The following is a 27,571-nucleotide window of genomic DNA, read 5'->3' on the forward strand; positions in this document are numbered from 1 at the left end:
GATGTAAGTGCTACTTTAAGAATTTAACTGAACCAAAATGACCTGGGGACCAGGATGCCAGTCTACTGTTCTAGGTACCGTTCTCCTGGGGAAAAAAGCCAACGTACAATGGTGCATTAGTCTGTTTGGGCTGCCATAATAGAATACTAGAGACTGGAGGCTTAAACAACAGAAATTTCCTTTCTCGCAGTTCTGGAATTCTGCAGTCTAAAATCAAGATGCCAGCAGAGTTGCTTCCTTCTGAGGCCTCTCTTCCTGGCTTGCAGGCAGCTGCCTTCTCACTGAGTCCTCACATGGTCTTACCTGTGTGTGTGCATGGACAGAGAGAGGCCGCTGATGTCTCTATCTTCTTATAAGGACACGAGTCCAGTCTGATTAGGGCTTCACCATTATGACTTTATTTAACCTTAATTACCTCCTTAAAGACCCTATTTCCTAATACAGTCACATTAGAGGTGAGGGCTTTAACTCAGGAATTGGCGGGGGTGGGGCGTTTCTGCCCTATGTGAGAGGGCTGGGAATGGCACAGAGCACATCCCGCTGAAGGCTGTGCCTGTGCTGCCCTTCCCACCTTTTCCAGTGGTAAGATATAGGCAGAGAGGGAAGAGCGTTCTAGAACAGGCTTCATGACTTGCTTCAGTTCAAACCTATTCAAACCCAAGGACAAGCATTCACTCTTATGGACCAGCACAGCTTACCAGATTTTCAGGGGTTGGGGGAGAGTTTAAAGCCCAAATAAAGTGTTAATTTCTCGTTGGCCGGGGCCACAAGCCGCCCACACAGTGTGGGCAGGTAGCTCCCTCAGCATCCAAACTCCCTCTGTGGGGAAATGAAACCCCCGGGGTCATTTGGAGGAAAGGTGCAGTTTCAATACACCCATACAAAGGGAGTAGAGTCATAAGATTTATTACTTTCAAAAATAGATAACTAATGAGAACCTACTGTATAGCACAGGGAACTCTACTCAATGCTCTGTGGTGGCCTAAATGAGAAAGAAATCTAAAAAGGAGGGGATATACGTACACGTGTAACTGATTCACTCTGCTGTACAGCAGAGACTAACGCAACACTGTAAAGCGGCTGTGCTCCAACAAAAATTAATTAAAAAAAAATGATTTCTTACTTATATATCCCAGAAGCAAAGGGACACAGTGAGCCGGGGGAAGGGCAGTCTTCCGCCCCAGGTCACAAGCCAGCAGGAGATAGAGCAGGGTAGCAAGCACCTAGTCCTTACAAGGTGATTGGGGCAGAGGCTACTAACTTTTCACAGGCTTAACTCTAAGTGGTTATTTTTTTTTTAACATCTTTATTGGAGTATAATTGCTTTACAATGGTGTGTTAGTTTCTGCTTTATAACAAAGTGAATCAGTTATACATATACATATGTTCCCATATCTCTTCTCTCTTGCGTCTCCCTCCCGCCCTCCGTATCCCACCCCTCTAGAGGGTCACAAAGCCCCGAGCTGATCTCCCTGTGCTATGCGGCTGCTTCCCACTAGCTAGTTTACGTTTGGTAGTGTATATACGTCCATGCCACTCTCTCACTTTGTCACAGCTTACCCTTCCCCCTCCCCATATCCTCAAGTCCATTCTCTAGTAGGTTTGTGTCTTTATTCCTGTCTTACCCCTACGTTCTTCATGACCTTCTTTTTTTTTCCCTTAGATTCCATATATATGTGTTAGCATACGGTATTTGTTTTTCTCTTTCTGACTTACTTCACACTGTATGACAGACTCTAGGTCCATCCACCTCACTACAAATAACTCAATTTCGTTTCTTTTTATGGCTGAGTAATACTCCATTGTATATATGTGCCACATCTTCTTTATCCATTCATCTGTTGATGGACACTTAGGTTGCTTCCATGTCTTGGCTATTGTAAATAGAGCTGCAATGAACATTTTGGTACATGACTCTTTTTGAATTATGGTTTTCTCAGGGTATATGCCCAGTAGTGGGATTGCTGGGTCGTATGGTAGTTCTATCTGTAGTTTTTTAAGGAACCTCCATACTGTTCTCCATAGTGGCTGTATCAATTTACATTAAAAAATTTTATTTTATACCCGCTTAGCTCTAAATGTTTTTAAACTTTTATTTATTTATGTTTTCTGGCCACACAGTGTGGCATGCAGAACTTCCCTGACCAGGGGTCAAACCCATGCCCGCTGCAGTGGAAGCTCAGAGTCTTAACCACTGGACCACCAGGGAAGCCCACTCAGTGGTTATATTAAAAGGTTCCACCAGGGAAGGCAAAGCAGGAACCTGTGGGGATACCCTAAACCTATCTAAAAGTCCAGACTCTGAACTTTTGGTGTTAGTAGGGTCACCATACTGTAAAATGCCTAGGCAGCCACTCAGAAAAACAAAATCGTTTTCCTCAAAGTTGTTTTCCTCATCACCCCTTTCTAGTTTTGACCCTCTTGCATTATGATCCCAGCTAGGACAGCAGGTGACATGACGCAGCTGCAGGAAGGGCTTGGGGAAAAAAGCTCAGTGAGGGCAGCCTGGAGTGGAGTAAGATAGATCCTGGGTGAAATCCCAGCTTCACCACTAGCTGTGTGACCTTGGGCAAGTGACCTCACCTCTCTGAGCTTCCATTAAAAAAAAATTTCCATTATCAAAAATTTTAAACAGAAAAATAGAAAGAGAATACAATGAACACTTATACATCCGCCCAGATTCAACAAGTCTAAACTCTGCCATATTTGCTTCAACTAAGCCACTTTAAAGTAAATTACAAACGCTAAGGACCATCGTCCCTAAATACTTTAGCATTTGTGTCCAACGAAAGAGAACATTTCCCCCCATAACCACAAAACTATTACGCCTCAATAAAACAGTTCCCTGGGGCTTCCCTGGTGGTCCGGTGGTAAAGAATCCACCTTCCAATGCAGGGGACTCGGGTTCGATCCCTGGTCAGGGAACGAAGATCCCACATGCTGCAGGGCAACTAAGTCCACGTGCCACAACTACTGAGCTCCCACGCCTCAACTAGAGAGCCCGTGTGCCGCAAACTACAAAGCCCACACACCCTGGAACCCACGCGCCACAACTAGGGAGAGAAAATCCGCACGCCACAACTAGAGAGAAGCCCGAGCCCGCACGCTGCAACAAAAGATCCCGCATTGCCACAACTAAGACCTGACGCAGCCAAGAAAATAAATAAATATTAAAAAAACAATTCCCTTATATATATATATTATTTAATATTCTGGCCACATTGAAATTTCCGCAACTGTTCCCAAATTATATTTTACAGATGGTCCATTCACACCAAGATCCAATCAGAGACCTTGCATTGCATTTGGTCATTATGGATCTTAAATCACTGAGTTTCCATTCTGCTCATCTGCAAAATGGGAAAAGAATAATACATACCTCACAGGGTACACAAATTAGACATAATACATGTTAAGGGGTTAGGCTAGTGCATCCAAAAATGTACACTATTATTATTAGCTTCCTTACTGGACTTGCTCTGCTCAAGGCAGCAGTGCATTGGGATGGAGTGTCTTGAGATGTCAGTAGCATGGGCTAGAGATAATGAGGCAACAGGTCCCAGCATCCTCAGGGATGTAGACCCACAAGCTGCATTTTGCCCAGCCCTGGCCTGGGGATGGAGGGAACCAGTCTCACCTTGACCACCTTCAGCACCCCCGATTCCTGGTCCAGCCCATGCTCCCCCTGGAAGCTCTGCTCCCTCAGGAACTGCTCCACAGCCTGCACAGTCTCCAACACCTCTTTTTTCCACTTCTGGCTGGGATGCAGGCAGTGAGCCACGAAGGAGTTCAGCCTGGAAGCTGGGGTGACAAAGAGCTTCGGGGGCACTGCCATCTCTGTCTTGAGAGTACCACTGGTGGCTAGATATATACCCACACACCTACCCAGCTCCTGGCACACACACTCTTCTTTAAGGGGACTCCTCCTCAGCTGACCTCCAGCACCCTGTGGAATAAAGGACCAGAGTGCAGAGGAAACAAGGGGTGTCTGGCTGACCAGGGGATCCTCTTCCTGGAGGCCATTCACTGCAGCTGGGGTATCGAGGGACACTGGGTGAAACCACATTAACAGGCGGGGCTTTTAGTCACCCTTTCTGCTGTAGGTTTCATTTCTCACCTCTTAATTTTCCTTTTACAACTTGGAAACTGAAACTGGCTTGAGGATGGCTCTGGGAAAGGCAACTCCCCCAGGAGATGGGAGCTGGATGGTATCCACCAATCCCATCCCCACAACCTTGTCACCCAAAACAGGCTCAGTAAGAGCAGGCACTCGCTGGAGGTTGGGCTGAACAGTGGGAATTCTAGGGTTCCGCAGAACAAACTCTGGAATTCCAGTCTGCCCTTTGCCAGACTCTTAACCTCTCTGACCCTCACAGAAATAATCCTTAAAATGGGTTTAAGAATAATACCTACCCCATAGGTTGTGTGGATTAAGCAAGAGACCATTTAGCAGAGAAAACATTAAGTAAATGCAAGTATTGTTATTCGTTCACTGGACATCTATTGAGTGCTGGCTGGGTGCCAGACATTGTGCTAAGAAGACAATGTAAGACGTGGTTCCTGCCCCAGGGGCTCCCAGAGCAGTGGGGGAGACGCAGGAGACACAGAGAGTCCAGTGTCCTGTGTACTAGGAGAAAAGAGGGCACAGAAACTTGGTGGAAATTCAGGCAGAAGAGTTTCTTTGGGGTCACCTGTGGTGTCAGTGAACACCTGCTTGAGATGAGTCTTAAAAGACTGGGAACGCGGCCAGGAGACAGAGGGCACAAGACAGGATAAGGCTGAGAAGTGTGAATCATCCTGGTATGTGCCAGGACTCGGCTGTCAGATCCACGTTGGCATGGAGGGCAGGGAGGGGAGAGGTGAGAGCTGTGCCTGGACAGGTGGGCAGGGATTGAAACTCGGAATGCCATTCATTCATTCATTCAACAAACATTTGTTGCGTGCCTGCTATGTGCCAGGCAGGTGTCCTGGGGATACGGCAGTGAATAGGCAAAATTCTCGGACTGCAGAGAGCTAACCCTCTAATGGTGGAGACAGATAATAAACAGGATAAATAAGTAACATTATAATAATTAAGACGGTGATAAGTGCTAATCAGGAAAATAAAGCAGGGAAAGAGGTTAAAAGATACTGACTACGTGTGTGGGGGGGGTGAGAAGTGGCAATGTTCAGGGGTTCAGTCTCAAGAAAGGTGGCTAGGGAAGGTCTGAAAAGGAGACATTTGAGCAAAGACATGAAGGAGGCGAAGAGTGAGCGGTATGTATGTCAGAGGGAAGAATGAGAGAAAGTGGGACTTCCCTGGTGGTCCAGTGGGTAAGATTCCACTCTCCCAATGCAGGGGGCCCAGGTTCGATCCCCGATCGGGGAACTAAATTCCACACGCATGCCGCAGCTAAGAGTCTGTATGCGGCAACTAAGAAGTCCACACGCCCCAACGAAAGATCCCGTGTGCCGTGACTGAGAGCCGGCTCAGCCAAAAATTAAAAAAAAATAAAATAAATTAAAAAAATTAAAGAAGAATGGGAGAAGGAACAGCAAGTGCAAAGGCCCTGTGGCAGCAGTATGCCTGGTGGGATTGAGGAATAGCAGTGTGACTGGAATGGAATGATCAAAGGGGGAGAGTGGGAGGGGATGAGGTTTGAGTACAAGTGTAGGGGGCAAATTGTGTAGGATCTTGAAGACTACTAAGACTTTGGCTTTTACTCTGATTGAAATGGGGAACCACTGGGGAGTTCCAAGCAGAAGAGGGACATGGATGGACTTTCATTTTAACGGTATCACACTGGCTGTTCGTGGGAAGATTGGATTAAAAGCAGAGGGTGGGGAGTGGAGGTGAGAGCAGAAGCAGGAATTCAGTTAAGAAGCTACTACAACAGTCCAGGCAAGAGATGTGGCGCCTTGGATCAGAATGGTAGCAGTGAAAGGTAGGGAGAAGTGGTATGATTCAATTTTCTTATTATGGAAAATTTCAAACAGGAACAAAAGTAGAATAATACAATGAACCTCCATGTACCATCCCCCATCTTCAACAATTATCAACCTGTAGACAGTTTTTTAAATGTTTATTCAGGTCTTCTGCCCATTTTTATTTTTATTGGCCACCCGGCACGCGGGATCTTAGTTCCCCAACCAGGGATTGAACCCATGCCCCCTGCAGTAGAAGCACAGAGTCCTAACCACTGGACCACCAGGGAAGTCCCAACCTACAGACAATCTTGTTTCAATGATATCTCCATCCACATCTCCCCTCCTGTATTATTTGGAAGTGAATCCCAGACCTCATATCATTTCACTGGCTATATTTTGAGTATAAACAGGTCTTGCTAAAGGATAGAGTGTGATGTGAGAGAAAAATTAGAGTCAAGGACCACTCTAAGGCTTTTGGCCTTAGCACTGGAAGGATAGAATTGTCCTTAACTGAGAAGGGAAAGACTGGGCCAGGGCACAGTGTAGGCATGAAGGTCGGGAGCTCGGCTTTGGAAGCAAACTTGAGTGTCTAGTGAGAGAGATCCAAGTTGGCTAGGGAGTTGCATATTTGAGTCTGGATTTCAGGGACGAAGTCTGGGGTTGAGATACAAATTACCAGCATAGATATATTTAAAGCCATGAGGCTGGATGGGTTCACCAAGGGAGTGAGTATAGAGCAAGACAAGAAAAGGACCAGTGACTGGGCCCTGAAACACTTAATAGTATTAAGTGATTGGGGAGAGGCAAGCATCCGGCAAACAAGAATGCGAAGGAGTAGCCAGGGAGGTGGAAGAAAAATCAGCAGTGTGTTTTGATAGCCAAGTGGAAACATTGTTCTAGGAAAGAGAAAGTGATCCACTGGGTCACATATCAGGTGAATCTGCGCTGACTTTGTCCTGAGGGCAGTGGCAAATCAGAGGAGCGACCAGAGGTGAAATGACCATTCTGGAAAGATTGGTCTGGCTGCTTCTGTGGGGAGGATGGATTGCAGGGGCCAGGGGTAGATATGTAGGGAAACGTGTCAGGACACTGTACAGTGATCCAGGTGAGAGGGAAGGTGACCCGGACTTGGCCGGAGAAGGGATGGGATTCTAGGTCTACCTTGGGGGGAGGGTGAACAGGACTTGGTGACTACAGGTAGGAGGTGAGGGAAAAGACAGGATGGCTATCAGCTCTCTGGCTTGGGTACCTGGGTAATGGATGGAGGGTACTGTTAACAAAGGGAGGAGGATAAAAGGAGGAGTGGGAAGTGGGGAGGTCTACAAGGGTAGCTGTTTAAGCCAGAGAGCTTAAAAAAGTTGTCCACATTGCCTAATGCTTCCGATAAGTTCAGGAATATAGGTCTGAGAAGCACCCAAGAGGCTACTGGTGATCATTGTGGGTGAAATGTAAGGGAGAGCTGGGAGCAGAAGCCAGATTTTAGGTGCGGGGTTGAAGAGTAAGTTGGGTGAGGAGGATGGAGACCAGGAGTGTAGATAACACTTTCAAGAACTTTGTCGTGAAAGGGAGGAGAAAGACCAGGTGTTAGCTGGAGGAAGTGGTGGGGTGGAGGGTGTTTGTTGTCTTAAATACCATTTGGGGGAAAAAAAAAACCCTCAATCATGACACGTTTCAATTTAAACTTTCCAACTGGCTAACCCCAAACGGAAAGAATCACATTTTTAATTACATAAATTCTAAAAGTCTCCATATTTTCAAAGTTTGGTAGTGCCTGGTCCTTAAACAGTCCTATATTATAACTGTTTAAAGAGCAGTGGCAATTTCGCAAACCAAAGTCAACAATAAAGTGAGATTCCAAACATTTGTCCTATGTTTATAATGACAGATAATGAGCTTCAAGGCAATATAAAAGTTATTCAAACAAACGTTATTCAAACATTCAGACCTTACGTCTTAGTTTAAAACTTTTTTTGAAGTATAATTGATTTACAACACTATATCGGTTTCAGGTGTACAACATAGTTATTCAATATTTTTACAGGTTGTACTCCATTTGAAGTTATTATAGGCACTTCCCTGGTGATCCAGTGGTAAAGAATCTGCCTTCCAATTCAGGGGACACAGGTCTGATCCCTGGTCGGGGAACTAAGATCCTACAGGCGGCAGGGCAACTAAGCCCGCGTGCCACAACTACTGAGCCCATGTGCCCTGAAGCATGCAGGCCACAACTAGAGAGAAACCTCCACACCCCAACGAAGAGCCCACGTCCTGCAATGAAAGATCCCGCACGCCTCAGTGAAGATCCTGCGTCTCGCAACTAAGACCCAATGCAGCCAAAAATAAATTAAATAAATAATAAACCTTTGAAAAACTAAAGTTATTATAATATATTGGCTCTATTCCCTGTGCTGTACAATATGTCCTTGTAGCTTATCTATTTTATACACAGTAGTTTGTACCTCTTAATCCCGTCCTCCTATTTTGCCTCTCCCCACTGGTAGCCACCACTTTGCTCAATAGACTTTACATATTAGTTTTGATTCATTTCATTATTCATTTTCATGAGATATCTGGGAGTTCAGCAGCTTTCAAGATTTCGAAAGGGGGAATTCCCTGGCAGTCCAGCGGTTGGGACTCTGGGCTTTCACTGCCAGGGACCAGGGTTCAATCCCTGGTCTGGTATTTAGGAACCTGCAGGCCTTGCAGAGTGGCCAAAATAAGGAAAAAAAAAAACGATTTAAAAAGGGAACATGGGGCTTCCCTGGTGGCGCAGTGTTTAGGAGTCCGCCTGCCGATGCAGGGGACATGGGTTCGTGCCCCGGTCTGGGAAGATCCTACACGCCGCTGAGCGGCTAGGCCCGTGAGCCATGGCCGCTGAGACTGCGCGTCCGGAGCCTGTGCTCTGCAACAGGAGAGGCCACAACAGTGAGAGGTCCGCGTACCGCAAAAAAAAAAAAAAAAAAAAAAAAAAGGGAACATGCAGTCGATTGTGTATTGGTTTTATGGTTTGTAGAAATGCCACGTAGTTGGGCACATTTCTATGGCGGTGGGGGAAGAGCTAGTAGTTAGGAAGGGTGTGGGCTGGGTTTTAGGAAGAGGAAGATACATAAAGATGGGTTTTCTCTTAGCTTGTGTTCCTCCAAATGCAGAGCCTGAGACAAGGAGTTGCATGAGACTTGTTTTGGGAAATGATCCCAAGGGACAGGTGTGGGGGATTGAGAAGGAGGAAAAAACAGTCCAAGAAATATCATGAAATTGATCACTACTGTGGGCAGCTGAGCTTTGATCCCACTGGGGACCCTCTAAGGAGCAATGCAGAACGTGCCTCAAAATTATCCACCTGAGAGGTGGAGGAGGGGAGTATGCACTCGCTGCACTCACTGGTTGCTGTCTTTCAATGCGCCAAGGCTTACCCCCTGGGGTGTTAACTCCCTGGAACTTCCATATTTGCTCAGAATTACTTGGAAGGCTTGTTAAGACACAGATTGCTGAGTCCCACTACCAGAGAACCTAACTCAGGTAATTCTGGGCTAGTTGCTGAGAAGTTTTATTTCAAAGAGGTTCCAGATGATGTTGATTCTGCTGGTCTGGGGTCCTTACTTTTGAGAATCAATAACTTAGAGGTTTGAGCTTTGAAAGGTGACAACATGGGGGAGAAGGAAAGTTGACTCAAAGTCATGGAGTTGTGAGCCAGCATTCAGTGTTCTGGAATTGCAAGTGTTTGGCCACGTCTGGTATGTTCTGAGAGTGACGAGGAGAGACTGAGAGGTCAGCAAGAGCTAAATGGTCAAGAACCCTGAATGCCAAGCAAAGGAACTTCAACTTGATTCTGTAGGTAATAGGAGCCATTGGAGAATTTTAAGCAGGGGAGGATTCTGTTTCTATTTATGCTTCAGAAAGAGCACAGTGGTCTGGGTAGAAAGGGGTGAGCTAGGGGGACATGACCATAGAAGTCTACAAAATGAACAGCCTGATCTTGGCACTCGTGGGGATGTGGGGCCTCTCTTAACGAGCATGATGGTGTCACAATCCTTGATGTGCAGTCTGAGAAGCTATTGATTCCACAGTTTCTGGCCCCGGAACCTGACTATCTGATCCTCCATGTAAGGTCCTCCAGCCTCTTCAATCTTCTCTTTCAAGTCGTGGATGGAGTCATCAGGGTCAATGGTGTAAGGCTTGCCCTGGCCACTGGAGTCCTTCATGAAGACCTGGATCTCAGGGGGGAAGGTCTCCAGCACCTGGAGGCTCCTGAAAGGAGAGACAGTGGTGTCCACTGGGGCCACATGTCCTCTTGTTTTCATAGTTTTGCCTTTCCCAGAATGTCATATGGTTGGAATCATCCAGTGTGTAGTCTTTTCAGACTGGTTTCTTTCAACTAGCAATATGAATTTAAGCTTCTTCCATGGCTTTTCATACATCACCACTCACAGTAACAAATTATTTTTTTCTTGTGATGAGAGCTTTTAAGATCTACTCTCTTAGCAACTTTCAAATACACAGCAATATTGTTAGCTATAGTCACTACATTATACATGACATCCCCAGGACTTATTTATCTTATAACTTGAAGTTTGTACCTTTGGTCCACCTTCAGCTATTTCACCCACCTCCCACCTCTGGCAACCAGTCTATTCTATGTATCTGTGAGTTGTTTCTTCTTTGCTTTTAAAGATTCCACATATAAGTGATCTCATACAGTATTTATGTTTCGCCCTCTGACTTAATGCACTTAGCATAATGCCCTCAAGGTCTATCTGTGTTGTCACAAATGGCAGATTTCCTTCTTTTCATGTGGCTGAATAAAATTCCATTATCTATCTATCTATCTATATCTATCTATCTATCTATCTATATCTATATGTCACATTTTCTTTATCCATTCACCTGTTGGACACTTAGTTGTTTCCTAGTCTTGATTTGCCTATTTTATTTTATTTTTTTACACACACTGCATGACATGCGGGCCTTAATTCCCTGACCAGGGATCAAACCCATGCCCCCTGCAGTGGAAGTGTGGAGTCTTAACCACTGGACCACCAGGGAAGTCCCCTGCTTTGCCAATTTTAGAATCAGGTTATTTGTTTTGGTTTGTTTGTTTGTTTGTTTTTTGCTATGGAGTTGTTTGAATTCCTTATAGATTTTGGATATTAACCTCTTATCATACATGTGGTTTGCAAATATTTTTTCCCATTCCTAGGTTGCCTTTTCATTTTGTTGATTGTTTCTTTTGCTCTGCAGGAGCTTTTTAGTTTGATGTAGTCCCATTGGTTGCTTTTTGTTTTTGTTGCTTGTGGTTTTGTTGTCATACCCAAAAAATCATCACCAAGACCAATGTTAAAGAGCTTTCTCTTTATGTTCTCTTCTAGGAGTTTTACAGTTTCAGGTCTTACATTTAAGTCTTTAATCCATTTCAAGTTAATTTCTACAAATGGTGTAAGATAGGGGTCCACTTTCTTTGTTTTGCATGTGGATATCCAGTTTTCCCAACACCATTTACTGAAGAGACTATCTTTTCCCTGTTGAGTATTCTTGGATCCCTGTCAGTTAGTTGCCTGTATGTGTGTGGATTTATTTCTCGGCTCTTGATTCTGTTGCATTGGTGTATGTGTCTGTTTTCATGCCAGTACCATACTATTTTGATTACTCTAGCTTTGTAGTATAATTTGAAATCAGGAAAAGTGTTGCCTCCAGCTTTGTTCTTCTTTCTCAGGATTGCTGTGGCTTTTGAAGTCTATTGCAGTTCCATACCAATTTTAGGATTGTTCTTCCTATTTATATAAAAAATGTCATTGGAATTTTGATAGGGATTGCACTGGATCTGTAGATTGCTTTAGGTTGTATGGACATATACTCTCTGCGTGAGATGTGCATGTAAATGATTTGCCTAAGACTTATTAAAGCAAAACAAAAAAAGTCAAAGAAACTGCTACATTAGAAAATACTAAACATGTAGAGTATGGGCGGCTGGTGTGTGCTCGGGATGACCCAGCCCCCTCCAGGCCAGAGAGGTGGGTGGGAAGCAGCAATTACAACAGACAAGGATGACCCTCCCTGTTTACCCCTCCCTCTGGGCCCATTTTCTTCCGGGCTGCATCGTTTAAACTCAAAACACACTTTTAATATAGGGCCCTTGTAGCCATCTTGTTGTGCTACTCTTCACAACCCATGAGCAGGGTCACAGGAAACTGTAAACAGGTCTGGCTTTCCATGTTACCACTCATACAAGCCAGTGCTTTTCCCACTTGATCTACAGATCACAGACACGTGAGGATTATGCAAAAGAACAAGAACAAAGCTTTATTATAAGTTTCACATCGAAACAGGGTCCACACGAGGCCCAGCCTGGGAGGAGGTGGACACTGATGGCCTCGCCACAAAATTATTGGCTCAGGCCAACTTCCTCCTCTTAAACCCCAAGGTAATGAATCGTGACCCGGAGGAGAATGACTTGGTCGATGGCCCAGCGGTTTGTTGTCCAGCCAAGCGCTTGGCAGGTGATGAGGGGGCCCTAAGAGCAAGGCTGCACCTTGCTGTGCCCACTGCGGAGCTGGGGCTGATAGTAGTAGAGGCCGGAACCGACACACCCCTAAAGTCAGTCTTGGCTGGGCATGGGTTGCGCCCTCCGCTGGAAGTAGGGGGGCCCTGCCTGGGTGCGCCCACGGGGATGTGACCTAAGATGGGCCCTCCCGTAACACTGAGAGCTGCAAACATGCAGCTCAGATCTCGGGCAGCTGCTCTGCTCCCAAAACCCAGCTGTGTGCTGGCATGGGTGCCCACGGTGGAACTTGTGGATGATGAACCCACAGAAGATGTTTGTGCGGGGCCGCCCGAAGCTGGGGGGCCTGGAGCAGAGGCAAAGGCTGAAGCTTTCCTTTTCCTATGCTGGGGAGAGCTGCCACAGGCGGTGGTTCCTCGCTGCTGCCAATCAGGGCCCCCAGGGATGTGACTTAAGATGGAGGCAGTAGTGCCTCCAAACCCAGGCTTCTTCTTAGGGCTGGGTCCCGTGGTCACCATGGGGTGGCTCTGGTGAGGAGGGCCCCAGGAGTTCAGGCCCACGCTGCCCCCTTTGCTGTGTGTGGTGCTCGGGGGTCCCCTCGTTGCTGTTGTAAGGCTGAGAGCTGCAAACATGCAGCTCAGATCTCGGGCAGCCGCTCTGCTCCCAAAACCCAGCTGTGTGCTGGCATGGGTGCCCACGGTGGAATTTGTAAATGATGAACACCCAGAAGATGCTTGTGCGGGGCCGTCCGAAGCTGCGGGGCCTGGAGCAGAGGCAAAGCCTGGAGCTTTCCGCTTCCTATGCTGGGGAGAGCTGCCACAGGCGGTGGTTCCTCGCTGCTGCCAATCAGGGGCCCCAGAGATGGGCTGGGTAGTGGCTCCAGGCTGCAGAGGAAATCTCAGAGTTTGGGTGCGGGACCTGAGTGCAAGCAAGCTGGTGGTGACTGTGACTGAGGATGTGCTGTCACTGGGGGGCGTCTGCCGGGCCTGGGTCGAGGAGAAGAGGCTCCCACTGGAGCCAGGGGCGGACCCCAAGAGGAGAGGATGGGAGGGTGGAGTGGTGTCCATGGGGGTGACCTCAGGGTCAGAAGCGGCCTGGGGTGCCAGGCCCGCAGATGTGCCGGGTGAGGGTCTGGAACTGACAGTACACGTAACGGGCAGGCTTGGGGAGGGGGCAGTAGGGCTGGTGACGGGAGGGAGGTTCTGTGGGGTGAAGACAGGAGAGTCCACACACATGGGTTTCCTATGCTGGGGAGAAATGCCCAGGTCCCCGATGGCATAGGTCTCACCCCGCAGCGCACTGTTGATGCGCCTGAAGGCTGCTTGCTTCTCTGAGTCTAGGTCTTCAGCGGTGACCCGGAAACCCGGCTCAGGGGCTGGGGGCAGCCTCAGAGGCTCCCCTCGCCGGTGCGGCAGCAGAGGAATCCTGCGTTTTCGGGGCCTGGGACTGTCAGATGTGCGGGAGCCCTTCCTCCAGGGTCCTTTCTGCCCTCTTGCTGTCTCTGCATTTTTGTCAGGCTGGCTTTTCCTCCGGGAAACCACCGGAGCTGCAGAGGGCGATGGAGGGCCCTCCTCGCCCCCTGTCTTTGTAGACTTCTGGGGCAGCCCTTGCGGTATAGCGGGACCCCTCCTTCTTTCCACTGGCAGGAAACCTCGGGTGGAGCTATATGAGCTCGTGATGGCGTTTCTTTGGGGGCAGGAGCTCATACAAGAGGTCTGCTGTTTCCTGGCGGATCTGTCCTCTGCCCACTTGGCGTGGAGGTCTCTCTGCAGAGGTCCAGACCTGGGCACGAAGAAAGAGCCCCCCAGGGGCCTAAATGCAGATCGTGCGTCCCCGGTGTCATTGGGGCCGCTTCTCTGGTCATCGTTCCTCACTGTGACTGTGGGGACTTCCTCCTGCTTGGCCATCCCTTGCCCCCTCTCTCCCAGGGCCCTCAACACCGTCTTCTCGGTGCTGTAGTTCGGGACACAGCTGGGTGTCATGGCCGGCACTGGCTGCCCCTGCGCCACACTGGCAGTGACTGTGTCCACTGCGGACGCTGAGCTGCGGGACGTCGTGGAGGTGCGAGCACCCATCACTGCCTTCTTCCGATGGCCTCGCCTGAAGATGGAGATAAGGATCCCCATAAGGAGTGCAGCGTCTGCGGGATGGTAGAATGGGGTCTCAGAGACTCTGTGGCAAAGCGCAGATGCAGAGTCACTGGACACTTGTGGGCTGGCCTGCGAGTGGATAGCCGGCCATAGACAGCTGGGTGGCCCGGGCCGGCCACGGGAAGTCGGTGGGCGCGGGGAGCGGGCTGGGGGCAGCCGAGCCCTCCTGGCAGGTGCTGGTCCCCCAGTGCCCGGGGCGGGGGTGAGGGGCAGGGCCTACCTAAGTAACTGCTCCTAGAGAACTTAGGTGAGGTCGGTCCGTGGATACAGAGCTGGGCTCTGAGCACTCTCCTTCAGCTGCCAACTCGGCCAAAAGTGGAGTGCGCTCTCTTTGGCCTGTTGCCTTTTTATACTCTGAAACCTGTGAGCGAACAATGGGCGTGCGTTGGTGGGGCGCAACAATTTAGGGAGGGGTGGCGCATGCGCAGAGTACACGTCAGGCCCTGGGGCGCACAGGTGAGGATGCGCGCCCCTGGACCGTCTAGCGCTTCTGAATCTCCCCAGGGGTCTGAGGGCTGGAGGTGTTTGCCTTGAGGGTGATGAGCTTCTTGGCAGGACAGCTGGCCCTTCTCCCCTGGCCGCGCCCCAGTGCTGTCGGGGTAACTAACTGTACTGGACGGGATCCCCGCCCAGCAACGTGGAGCAAGGTTGCTGGCTGTGCAGCTCCCACAAGAGGCGGCAGCTTTGGCAGCAGCGCCTCTGCGTTCCCCTGGCGCCACTGGAGGGGAGAGCCGCTAAGAACGGAAGTGCCCACACCATCCAGATCCTGCTGGGGTGACACCTGAAGTGGTGGCCAGGGCTGGCTGAGAGGGCCATACTTACCATATGACCCAAAAACCCACTCCTAGGCAGTTAACCAAGAGAAAAACTTTTCACAAAACACAAATGTGAATGTTTTAGCTATCTTGTCCACAATTCCTAAATATAGGACTATTGAGGTTATCCAATTTTCTTGAGTTTGTCATTTTTTAATTGTTCTTGGAATAACACTATGTATACGTATTGTTTCACAGTCTAGAGTTAATATTTTACCAATTAAATAAAATTCAGAAGGCTTACATCCATATAGATTCTTTTACCTTCCACTCTTTGTTATAGCTGTCATATGTGTCACCTTTATATGACTTCAACGCCACCCTCTGAGACTGTGGTATCCTTTTTTCATACATATACAGGGAACTCCCTGGCGGTCCAGTGGTTAGGACTCAACACTTTCACTGCTGGGGCCCCGGCTTCAGTCCCTGGTAGGGGAACTAAGATCCCGCAGGCCACGCAGGCGTGGCCAAAAAAAAAAAAAAGTCATACATATATAAAATAATGTAAGAGGATAATTTTTCCAGATACTTGCCATTTTTGTTGCCCTTCCTTTGTTCCTGAAGTTGCAAGCTTACTTCTTTCTTGTGTCATTTCACTTCAGCCTGAAGAAGTTCCTTTCATGTAATGTTTTTATAGCAAATTGTCTGGTGATGAATTCTCTTAGTTTTCTCTCATCTCCATCAGACTTCATTTTGGCTTTTGTTTGGCTTTCAGTCTTTAAGGATATCCTTGCTTTAAGGATATCATATCCTGGTTTGGTCTTTTCCTTTAATACTTTAAAGATGTTATTCCATTCTTTTCTGGTCTCTGTTTTCTGATGAGAAATCACAGTCCTTCAAGTTGACATTCTGTGATGTATAACAGGTCGGTTTCCTTGACTGCTTTCAAGATTATTCTTCACCTTGGCTTTTTTATCAGATTGTGTGTCAGGGTGAGGCTTTCTGAGCTTAGGTCTGTGTCTCGAAATCAGTGCCGTTTTCAACTATTCTTTTCCTCATATATTTTCTTCTGCACCTTTCCTTCAGACCCTCCAACGGCACAAAAGGTAGAACTTGCAATATTGTTTCACATGTCTCTGAGACTTAATTTTTGTTCAGTCATGTATCCTCTTTGTTTTTCAGATTGTGCCATTTCTATTGATCCATAAGTTTTCTGAATCTTTCCTCTGTTTTCTCTGTTCTGTTATTCAGCCCATCCAGTGAATGTTTGCTTTTGGATATTGCATGTTAAGTTCTAAACTTTCCATTTGCTTCTTTTTCATAGTTTGTACTTCTCAGTGAAGAACTTCTTTCCATTAATTTCAAGAGGATTTACCTTTAACTCATGGAGCATGGTTGTAATGGATGCTTTGTCTGCTAATTCCTCCATGTGGGTTATTTCAGGGCTGGGTCTGTTGATTGCATTTTTCTCTTGAGAATTTGTCACATTTTCCTAGTTCTTTGTATGCTCCGTTGTGTGATTTTGGGTGGTATCCTGGAAAGTTTGCCTATTATGTTTCGAGACTCTGGTTCCTATTAAAATCCTCGGGAGATTGATACTTTTCCTTTTTCTGTGGTTTTTATTAAGCAATTCATGAACCTATGGTCAAACAGGTATTGTGCCTTGTCTTCTGAGTTGTTCCAGTCTTGGTGCAGTTTTCAGGACACTGCTGTGCTGTTTGTGTCCACATGGTGCACGTACCACTCAGGGGTTAATCTCGGAATTGAGTGGCAGTTTATACTGTAGTTCACTTCCGCAAGCCTCTATTCTGCCTCGTTGGCTCTGTCTGTGCATGAGGCTCAGGGGGATCCCAGGACTTATGTGGGCTCGTACACAGACCTAAATAATCTCCTCCTATAGCTCTCTCCTCTTTGGAATTCTACCCACATTCTCAGGCTTCAGGGGCCCCTCCTACATGTTCCTTAAAGTGTTTAAGCCGCCATGCTGTCATGCAGTTCCCTATGACCAGGTTGACCTTTCAGGTGAAATAGCAAGAGAAAAGAAAGGAAAATAATGGCATGCCCCCACACTCTTCAGACAATAGGAGCCTCTTAACCTGTTCCTTTGTCCAGAGACACAGGCCATTTCTCAGTGAAGGCCTCTGCCATCACTGAGGTTGCAGGGGAGATGTGGTAACTGGGGAGAAAAAGACCAATGGGGATGACCCCCCTCACTCCTCAACATCCAAGCCCCCCACTTTCTCACTTGTCTGGCTAGAAATAAAAGGTTGATCCCATGGTTTTAACTTTCAGCTGTTGCTGGACTTTGCGTGCCTTGCGTAAGCTGGGAGACAGAGGCAGGAAAAAAACCCACCATAATCACCCTGTTACGGGCTGTTATTCAACTTTGGACTTCCAGGCCCCATCTGCCTGTTAGCGTTCACTTCTTAGAGTTTCAAGTGCATGCTGTTTGTCCTCTATCTTGCTCCATGCGGCTCTCAAGCCCTCGTAATATGACCACAGTTCTCGTGCCACATGTAAACATTCGAACACTTTGCAGATACTGAATTAAAAATCTATTATTTACATTGACTCCACCATTTTTATTTTCCTGGTGTGTTCATTAGAAAATTCAAAATTACATATGTGCCTGGCATTATGTATTTTTTGGTGAGCAGTGATCCAGAGGATGGAAATGTATGCCTCCTTCGACTCCTTCAACTTAACCCCACTCTGGGGCAATGTCCCAGCCAGGCAGAAACTGCAGGTGGAGCTGGAGACCTTGAAGAGTTTGGCTATACTTCCAGCTCAGCCCAAAGCCCAAGGATGATTCTGGACTTTCATTCTGACTCGTGCATTTCAGATCTTTCTGGGTTTGGACCTGGTATATATGTCCCTCCCAGCCCGCCCTGCCTGCCCCTTCAGTTGTCACCCCAGCAGGATCCGGTTGGCTTGGGCACTTCTGCGTTTTTTTTCTTTTTTTTGCACTTCTGTTCTTAGTGGCTCTCTCCTCCAATGTTACCAGGTGGGAGGGCAGGTGGACGCACAGGCGCTGACGCCAAATCTGCCACCTCGGGCGGCGGCTGCTGAGCCAGGTACCCTGCTCTCCAGCTTTCCTGCTCTGGTGGCCGGGGACCCATCCTGTACAGTTAGAGCCGGCCGGGGGAGAAGGGGCAGCTGCCCTGCCAAGAAGCTCATCACCCTCAAGGCAAACACCTCCAGCCCTCAGACCCCCGGGGAGATTCAGAAGCGCTAGACGGTCCAGGGGCGCGCATCCTCACCTGTGCGCCCCAGGGCCTGACGTGTACTCTGCGCATGCGCCACCCCTCCCTAAACTTTTGCGCCCCGCCAACGCACGCCCATTGTTCGCTCACAGGTTCCAGAGCTGCATCCCAGCAACAGGCCAAAGAGAGCGCACTCCGATTTTGGCCGAGTTGGCAGCTGAAGGAGAGTGCTCGGAGCCCAGCTCTCTATCCAAGGACCGACCTCACCCAAGTTCTCTAGGGGCAGTTACTTAGGTAGGCCCTGCCCCTCACCCCCGCCCCGGGCACTGGGGGATCAGCACCTGCCAGGAGGGTTCATCTGCCCCCGGCCCGCTCCCCACGCCCACCAACTTACCGTGGCCGGCCCGGGTCACCCAGCTGTCTATGGCCGGCTACCCACTCGCAGGCCAGCCCACAAGTGTCCAGTGACTCTGCATCTGCGCTTTGCCACAGAGTCTCTGAGGCCACATTCTACCATCCCGCAGACCCTGCGCTCCTTTCTGGGGGTCCTTATCTCCATCTGCAGGCGAGGCCATCGGAAGAAGGCAGTGATGGGTGCTCGCACCTCCACGATGTCCCGCAGCTCAGTGTCCGCAGTGGACACAGTCACTGTCAGTGTGGCGCGGGGGCAGCCAGTGCCGGCCACGACACCCAGCTGTGTCCCGAACTACAGCACCGAGAAGACGGTGTTGAGGGCCCTGGGAGAGAGCGGGCAAGGGATGGCCAAGCAGGAGGAAGTCCCCACAGTCACAGGGAGGAACGAAGACCAGAGAAGCGGCCCCGATGACACCGGGGGCGCACGATCTGCATTTAGGCCCCTGGGAGGCTCTTTCTTCGTGCCCAGGCCTGGACCTCTGCAGAGAGACCTCCACGCCAAGTGGGCAGAAGACAGATCCACCAGGAAACTGTAGACCACTTGTATGAGCTCCTGCCCCCAAAGAAACGCCATCACGAGCTCATATAGCTCCACCCGAGGTTTCCCGCCAGTGAAGAGAAGGAGGGGTCCCGCCATACCGCAAGGGCTGCCCCAGAAGTCTGCAAAGAAAGGGAGCGAGGAGGGCCCTCCGTCGCCCTCTGCAGCTCCGGTGGTTTCCCGGAGGAAAAGCCAGCCTGACAAAGATGCAGAGGCAGCAAGAGGGCAGAAAGGGCCCTGGAGGAAGGGCTCCCGCACATCTGACAGTCCCAGGCCCCGAAAACGCAGGATTCCTCTGCTGCCGCACCGGCGAGGGGAGCCTCTGAGGCTGCCCCCAGGCCCTGAGCTGGGTTTCCCTGTCGCCACTGAAGACCTAGACTCCGAGAAGGAAGCAGCGTTCCGGCACATCAACAGTGCGCTGCAGGGTGAGACCTAGGCCATTGGGGACCTGGGCGCCATGCAGCCTTCCTGTCCCTTTCTGCTGCCTGCCGCAGGGGCTGCTTCTCCGCAGAAAATGTTTCATAGTTATTTCTATTTTAATATGATCATGGTACATTAAAATGTATTAGTGCTTGCCTGTGAACACTAAGGTCACTTGACTTGTAATTGTCTATGTTGTTCTATATTTTTGTGACTAAAGGCATTACTTGGGGGAATGAAAAGAATATCTTGAAGCGATTTTGGCTTTTGATCTGCCACTAACTCCTATTTAACCTTAATTCAGGCGTCGGATTCTTTGACCCAAGGAAACAGAATAGTATAAAAAGAAAGAATGTGAGTGTCAGATGGTGGCAGTGATTAAGTATAGCAAGAGACGCCTTTGCAAAAGTTACTCTTGGTCCCAGAAGACTCTCACTTAGCTGTGTGACCGTGGGCAAGTCACTTCACCTAAATCTCTGAATTATAGGGCTGTGCTGATGATTTAAAAGTGACTGAGCACGGTGGACACTCGGAAATCCTGGGTTCTCAATAAAGCCACTGCCCTGCTCTTTGGTCCTTTGGCATTACTATATTAGTAAAATTTATACTTGACAGTAATTTTAGCTTAAAGTTTATTTTGTCTATTTCATCTCAGGCTTTTGGCTAAGATCAAGTGTAGTATCTGTTCTTGTCAATTTAAATAGCAAGAGAAAAGAAAGGAAAATAACGGGCATGCCCCCACACTCTTCAAACAATAGGAGTCTCTTAACCTGTTCCTTTGTCCAGAGACACAGGCCACTTCTCAGTGAAGGCCTCTGCCATCACTGAGGTTGCAGGGGAGATGTGGTAACTGGGGAGAAAAAGACCAATGGGGATGACCCCCTCACTCCTCAACATCCAAGCCCCCCACTTTCTCACCTGTCTGGCTAGAAATAAAAGGTTGATCCCATGGTTTTAACTTTCAGCTGTTGCTGGACTTTGCGTGCCTTGCGTAAGCTGGGAGACAGAGGCAGGAAAAAAACCCACCATAATCACCCTGTTACGGGCTGTTATTCAACTTTGGACTTCCAGGCCCCATCTGCCTGTTAGCGTTCACTTCTTAGAGTTTCAAGTGCATGCTGTTTGTCTTCTATCTTGCTCCATGCGGCTCTCAAGCCCTCGTAATATGACCACAGTTCTCGTGCCACATGTAAACATTCGAACACTTTGCAGATACTGAATTAAAAATCTATTATTTACATTGACTCCACCATTTTTATTTTCCTGGTGTGTTCATTAGAAAATTCAAAACTACATATGTGCCTGGCATTATGTATTTTTTGGTGAGCAGTGATCCAGAGGATGGAAATGTATGCCTCCTTCGACTCCTTCAACTTAACCGCACTCTGGGGCAATGTCCCAGCCAGGCAGAAACTGCAGTGTGTCTTGGAGAAGGTCTTTTGCATTGAGATAGTAGGATGCTCTTTTAGCTTCAAGAACTTGGATGTTGTTGAGTTTAACCTGGTATAAGTTCAAATTAGAGTGTTTTAATTTTAGGATGTTAAAGGTAATCCCCATGGTAAACACAAAGAAAAGAGCTATAGAATATTCCCAAAAGGAAGTGAGAAAGTAATTTAAATATTGTATTGTAAGAAATCAGCTAAACACACACAACGAAAGAGAGGAATGCAGGAAATGAGGGGCAAAAAAGCTTTGGGCAGATGGAAAAGAAACAGCACAATAGCAGAAATAAGTCTTTTTTTTGTCAGCAATTACTTTAAATGTAAATGCATTAAACTCTCCAATCAAAATACAGAGATTGGCGGAATAGGTAAAAACATATGATCCAACTATATGCTGTCTACAAGAGACTTACTTGAGATCAAAAGACTCAAGCAGGTTGAAAGTTAAAGGATAGAAAAGGGAATTCCAAACTCAGCGAGAAAACTCAAATAGTAACCAAGAGAGCAGGAGTGTCTATACCAATATCAGACAAAATAGACTTTGAATTTAAAATGGATCAAAGAGTTAAATATAAGAGCTAAACTATACAAATTTCTGAAGAAAAAAAGGGATAAATCTTCATAGTCTTGGATTTGGCAATGAACTCTTAAATATGATAGCAAAGGCACAGACAACAAAAGGAAAAAGAAATTGGACTTTATCAAAATTAAAATCCTTTGTGTTTCAAAGAACACCATCAAGAAAGACATAATACAACCTTCAGAATGAAGGAAAATGTTTGCAAGTCATATATCTGATAAAGCCTAGTATTCAGAATATGTAAAGAACACTGGCAACTCAACAATAAAATGTCAAATAACCAAATTTTAAAAACGAGAAAAAGAACCTGCACAGATACTGCTCCAAAGAAGACACAAATTGCCAATAAGCACATGAAAACATGTGCAAAATTATAAGTCAAAATTATGCAAACTGAAACCACAGTGAGACACCACTTCATACCCACTATTGTGCCATATAATTTTTTTAAAAACAAGCACTTTCAATCATTGCTGGTGCAAATACGAAAAAGAAAATAGTTTGGCCGTTCCTCAAAAAGTTCAACACAGAGATACAATATGGCCCAGGAACTCCACTCTCAGGTATATGTCCAGGAGAAATAAAAAACATACGTTCACACAAAAACTTGTACATGAGTGTTATATTGTCGTATCATTATTCATAATGGCCAAAGAGTGGAAACAACCCAACTATTCGCCAACTGAGGAATGGAAAAATAAAATGTGTTATATCCATACAATGAATATTATTCAGCCATTAAAAGGGTGAAGGACAGATACATGCTACAACCTGGATGCACCTTGAATACATTTTGCTTACTGCAAAAGTCAGACACAGAAGTCCGCACATTGTGTGGTTCTATTCATATGAAAGGTCCAGCATAGGAAAATCAATAGAGACAGAAAGACCCAGGGCTGGGGTGAAAGGGGTGGACAGAATGAGAATGACTGATACTAGGTATGAGGTTTCTCTTGGGGATGATGAAAATGTACTGGAATTAGAGATGTTGATTGCAAAACCTGAGTACACTAAAAGCAGCTGAATCACACAGTTAAAAAAAATGTGAATTATATCTCAATCAAAAGATAATATGACAACCTTTTTATAGTCATTACTCTTGATCAGTTTCAGGATGGAATTCTCACAGTGACTTCAATGGAGTGGCTTGTATGGGATGATATTTGAGGCTCAACCCTTTGGGACTAGATGTTCATTTTGAGCTGTTGAATGACGGTGAGGGCCAGCCAGTATATTTTCTTCACGGAGGATCAATCCCCATATGGTATCCTTGGTTTGAATCCTTGTCTTTTTCTCTTCATATTCCTGAAACAAGCTCCTAGGAAATACATTCACAATAGTGAGAGGTGTTGACATCTTCCTGGCAAAAGTCTTATTCACAGGTGAAACTTCAGAGCTCCTTATTACTAGCTGCCCGGGGAGTCCTCTGAATCAAAGTAGGGCTTATGAAGATGGACCTTGCATTTTAGCGTGCACTTAAAATACCCAACAGGCTGATCACATGGGGAAAATAACTTTATTTACATGAGACAAGTACAAAGTCAGCACAACACAATGAGGGAGAGTATGGGTGCTGGTGCCTGATGGCCTGAAATCAAATCCTATTCGAACGCCATGTGTACCTGGGAAGGTTAGTTACTTAGCTCTTCTGTTTCTCAGTTCCCTGGCCAGGGATATGGAAATATTAGTAGGACCTGCTTATTCGTATTATGTTCTGAGGCTAAAAATTAGTAAATACAAAGCCTGAAGAAAAATGATGGGTACTTCATAAGTGCTACCTACATAAATGTTCAAGTATTAAATGCCTGGAAGAATAAGTAGGTTGTCTCCAGAAAGGGCACCTAGGAGGCTACAAATAGGAGGATAGAGCCTACTTTTTCACATTGATGACACGAGTAAGAAGTTTTAGAGCTCATGGAAAGAATATTATTTCTTGTGATGCACTGTGGGGTGGGCAGAGTAGGGGCTGTGACCCATATTTTATGGTTCAGGGCACTGAAATTTAGGCAGATTGAGTAACTTGTCTAGCGTCACAACACTGATGAGTGATGGGTCTGAGGCAGGGGAGGGACAGAGATTCCGGAACACATGGACATGAGATCATACCCTGGATACACAAACCAAGAGCTCTCCTCACTCCCTTTCCCACATCCTCCTGCCCCAAGAATGCTGCAGGGAGACAGCTGGTACTCGGAGGAGGTGCCTGGCCCAAGAGAATGGCTCAAACCTGGACCCACCTCCTGGCTCTACGTTTCAATCCCTGACCCCAAATACAGTGTCTTTCCCCCAAATGCAGACCCCCTGATGGACCAGGGTATCCAAATATGTGTGCATCTCCCCTCCCTTCCCCCTCAGCACTTGATTCTAGCAGCTGATTTGCAGTGAGACTTCCTGGTGGTCAGGTGACCACCCTGAATGACCAGTAGTCTACTTGACTCCCTAACTGACTCAAAACCCAGGACATTCCAAACCAACTGCCCACATGACAGTTGCACAGAGAATTAGCATCATCTTCAACTGATCAAACCCGGATGATGAGCAGTTAATATTCATTAGCTGGGAACAGGGTCTACTGGGCTCGTGTTTTGGTGGCTTAACACATGAAGGTTACAGGCCCCCAGGGTCTCACTGACTAGAAACTGACCAATCGTCTGAGCAGCTTGGACTAAGGCCTGGCTAAGAGCGGGCAGTGGCTGCACGGGCTCTGAGTGGGCACCTTCCCTGCCCAATCCTCCCTCAGCCAGATCCAGGCTCTGCTGTACAAACTACAGCCATTGCTCCTGAATCTACTTGCTGGTATTAGTTCCACAGTACCTTCAATGGAGTGGTCAGTGGGGGTGCTATTTGGGTCCCTACCCTGTTGTTTGGCCAGATGCTGATTCTGATGTGCCTGAACCACCGCTGCGGATGGCCAGCAGATTATCTTGATCACAGATGATATTCTTGTGCATCCTGTGTTTGATTCCTTTATAATCTTCCTTTTCTTCTTGGTACCCGAGTCATGATCCTGGAAAACACAACAAAAACTGAGAGAACTATTGATATGTTGCTGGGAGAAGACCATGCAGAGGTGTCAATTCATTCCCAGGTCACACGTCTGTTCTCTTTGTTCACCAGCCTCCTAGGGGAGTCTAGGGGAGTCACGTGAATCGAAGCTGGGCTGAGAAGAGGGTGTTGCAATGTGGTGTGCACTTAAAATAGCCAGCAGGCTGACTGCACGGGACATGACTTTATTTAGTGAGATAATATAGAAAGGGAGCACAGCACAGTGACCGACAGAGTGGGAGCTGGTGCCTGATGGTCTGGATTCAAATCATACCAGAAGCCACATGAACCTGGGAAAGTTATGCAGACCCTCTGTCCTCAGTTCCTTGTTCTGTGATAGTGGAAATGTTAATAGGGTCCACTTATTAGTATTACATGATGAAGCTTAATACAGCAAATCAGGTAGACCCTGATGAAAAATGATGCTTACTTCATAAGTGCTACCTAAGTGTTCAAATATTAAATGTCTGGAAGAATAAGCAAGAAATGTGGTAGTGCTGCCTCCAGAGAGGGGACCTGGATGCCACAGGGCAGGGGAGTGGGGAAGGTTATGGGTGTGATGCTTTAGAGCTTGTGAAGAATATCTGTCATCATCTCCTGTGATCCCCACATCAGCCCCGTGGGGAACTCATGGCAGGTGCTGTGAACCATATTTTATGGTACATGGCACTAAAATGTTGAGATTTTAAGTGACTTTCCCGGAGTCGCAAAGCTGATGACAGATGGATGTGGGACAGGAATGTAGTTGGTTCCCTGGGACAGAAATCCCTGAACCCCTGAATCCTCTAGATGGTGCTCTGGACTCCTGAGCCCAGGGCTCCCCTCCCTCCATCCCCCCAAGCCTCCTGCCTGCCCCATGGTTGCTCCAAGGACAGGAAGGGTCTGAGCCAACAGGAGGGCCCAAGCCTGACCCACTGCCTCCCTTACATGTTGATCCCTGACCCCACAGCTCTTAAATATCCCTGAAAGAAGGTCCCTTGAAGGATCAGGGGGTCCCATCTACGTCCCTCCTCCCTCAGCGTCCTCACACACTGGGTGAGCCTCCTGGTGGTCTGACCAGTGGTCGGCTTGTCTCCACGTGGCTCAGAGCCCTGGTCTCTCCAAGCCAGTTGCCCACATGGCACGTCTCTAACAAATTAGCTTGGTCTTCAACAACCAGCCCTGGATGCACAGTTAGTGCTGATTAATCAGGACAGTGGCCTGCTGGGCTGTGCTTGGTGGTTTAGTGGGTGAAGCTGGCGTGCCCCACTGTCGCCTATTGATGTGAGCAACTGTCTGAGTAGCCTGGGCTACGGCCTGGCTGGGGAGGGGCCGTGGCCGCACTGGCTCTGAGGGCGCACCTTCCCTGCTCATCCTTCCTCATCAAAATCCAGCCCCTACAAACTCCTCATCCATCCCTAGGCCCTGCAGTGGCACAGGAGAGAGGCCCATGCCCTTCTAGAGGGACCCCTCCATAGCCACAGCCTAGAGACCCCATCCCAGGACTGTCTCTGAGGATGACCCAGGCCCTCCTAATCTCTGTCACCAAATGTTCATTCCACTAACCCGATGGCATTGTCCCTTCTCTCCACGTTCCCAGGCAGCGCCCAAACACCCAGTGATCCTGTCCACATCAACCACTGGAAATACCGCCACGAAATCCCAGTTTCCTTCCTTTCTGAAAACCTCTAGGTTTAGACTGCTAATATTTGCTTTTGGATTTTGACATCGACATTCAGAAGTGTTTAGCCTGGAATTTCTCCTGTCCTGTAATATCTACTGCTGGTATGACATCAGTATTCTCCTGGTCCGATGAAAGCAGTGTGGGTGTGTTCCCTCTGTATCTGTTCTCTGGAAGAGTGTGTAGGAGACGGGCATCGTTTCTGTCTTAAATGTTTGGTAGAAATCAGAGGAAGCCACCTGGCCCTGAAGTTTGTTTTGTGGGGAAATTTTTTTGGCATCTCTTTCTAATTGAAGTTTACTTGGTGTATTGTACAGGGCACAGATCTTAAGCATAGAGCTTTATGGTTTCTTGTAAATATAAACACATCTGTTACCAACACCCAGTTCAATATACAGGACGTCCCCAGCACTCTGGCCGCCCCCTGTCGAAGAATAAGTGCTAACTTATTCGGTTATAAGAATGAAGTCAGTTACTCCATGTATATTCCAAGTGCAGTGATTTACACACAAATAACTCAAAATGAGTGTGGCAGCACAATGAGAAAGTAGTGGAGGGTGCTGGAGGGCTGGGAGAATCCAGTCCCTTTGGGATTTCCGCTGTGGAGGTGGGGCCAGAGTAAGGAAGCTGAGAGGAGCTTCTCTGAAGCATCTGGGCTTTTACAGAGGGAAGAACTACTGCTCCCCAGAGTGCAGCGCCCATTGTAATTCACTGAGCCCTCCCTTTGCGGAGGGTGCTTTCTATACTTGTGTGTTATTTTACATAGAAATGTTTAAAAAAATAAAGAGGAGATCAATTTTGTTTGATGTAACAGCCTTTCACTGTTAAAAGTAAGACATATATCTAAAATTATGCTAAATATGTACAGCTCCGACAGGAAGTAACCGGCACTCACTACCTGACTCAGGAGCGGAGGCGGAGCAGAGAGGCGGCCCTCCTTCCTTGGCCTCGTGTCTCATTT

The 27,571-nt window shown here is 47.5% G+C and overlaps 1 protein-coding gene and 2 pseudogenes across 1 annotated transcript; 2 read left to right on the top strand and 1 right to left on the bottom strand.

Moving 5' to 3' along the window:
- Positions 1–6,411: 6,411 nt before the first annotated feature.
- LOC149749740 (2'-5'-oligoadenylate synthase-like protein 2) lies at positions 6,412–27,499 on the bottom strand. Its single transcript, XM_089908504.1, has 2 exons — positions 24,762–27,499; positions 6,412–10,155 (listed from the first exon to the last, which is right to left on the bottom strand). Exons 1-2 carry the CDS (start codon positions 24,854–24,856, stop codon positions 9,960–9,962), a joined length of 291 nt encoding a protein of 96 aa, XP_089764630.1. The 5' UTR covers positions 24,857–27,499; the 3' UTR covers positions 6,412–9,959.
- LOC149749741 (putative POM121-like protein 1) lies at positions 19,123–20,924 on the top strand (annotated as a pseudogene).
- Positions 20,527–20,632, top strand: LOC149749742 (U2 spliceosomal RNA; annotated as a pseudogene).
- Positions 27,500–27,571: the final 72 nt, after the last annotated feature.

The sequence above is a fragment of the Delphinapterus leucas genome, chromosome 3, assembly GCF_059928025.1.
Source record: "Delphinapterus leucas isolate spDelLeu-1000000601 "Yukka" chromosome 3, BTC_Dleu_Yukka2, whole genome shotgun sequence".
NCBI classification, from domain to species: Eukaryota; Metazoa; Chordata; class Mammalia; order Artiodactyla; family Monodontidae; genus Delphinapterus; species Delphinapterus leucas.

Bases quoted from the DNA above. Each gene is read 5' to 3' on its own strand.
- LOC149749740 (XM_089908504.1), bottom strand. From the start codon at position 24,856: ATGCACAAGAATATCATCTGTGATCAAGATAATCTGCTGGCCATCCGC. The intron at 10,156-24,761 runs GTAGGGACCCAA...CTCTCCTTTCAG, and splicing joins GCATCTGGCCAAACAACAGG to GAGCCTCCAGGTGCTGGAGA.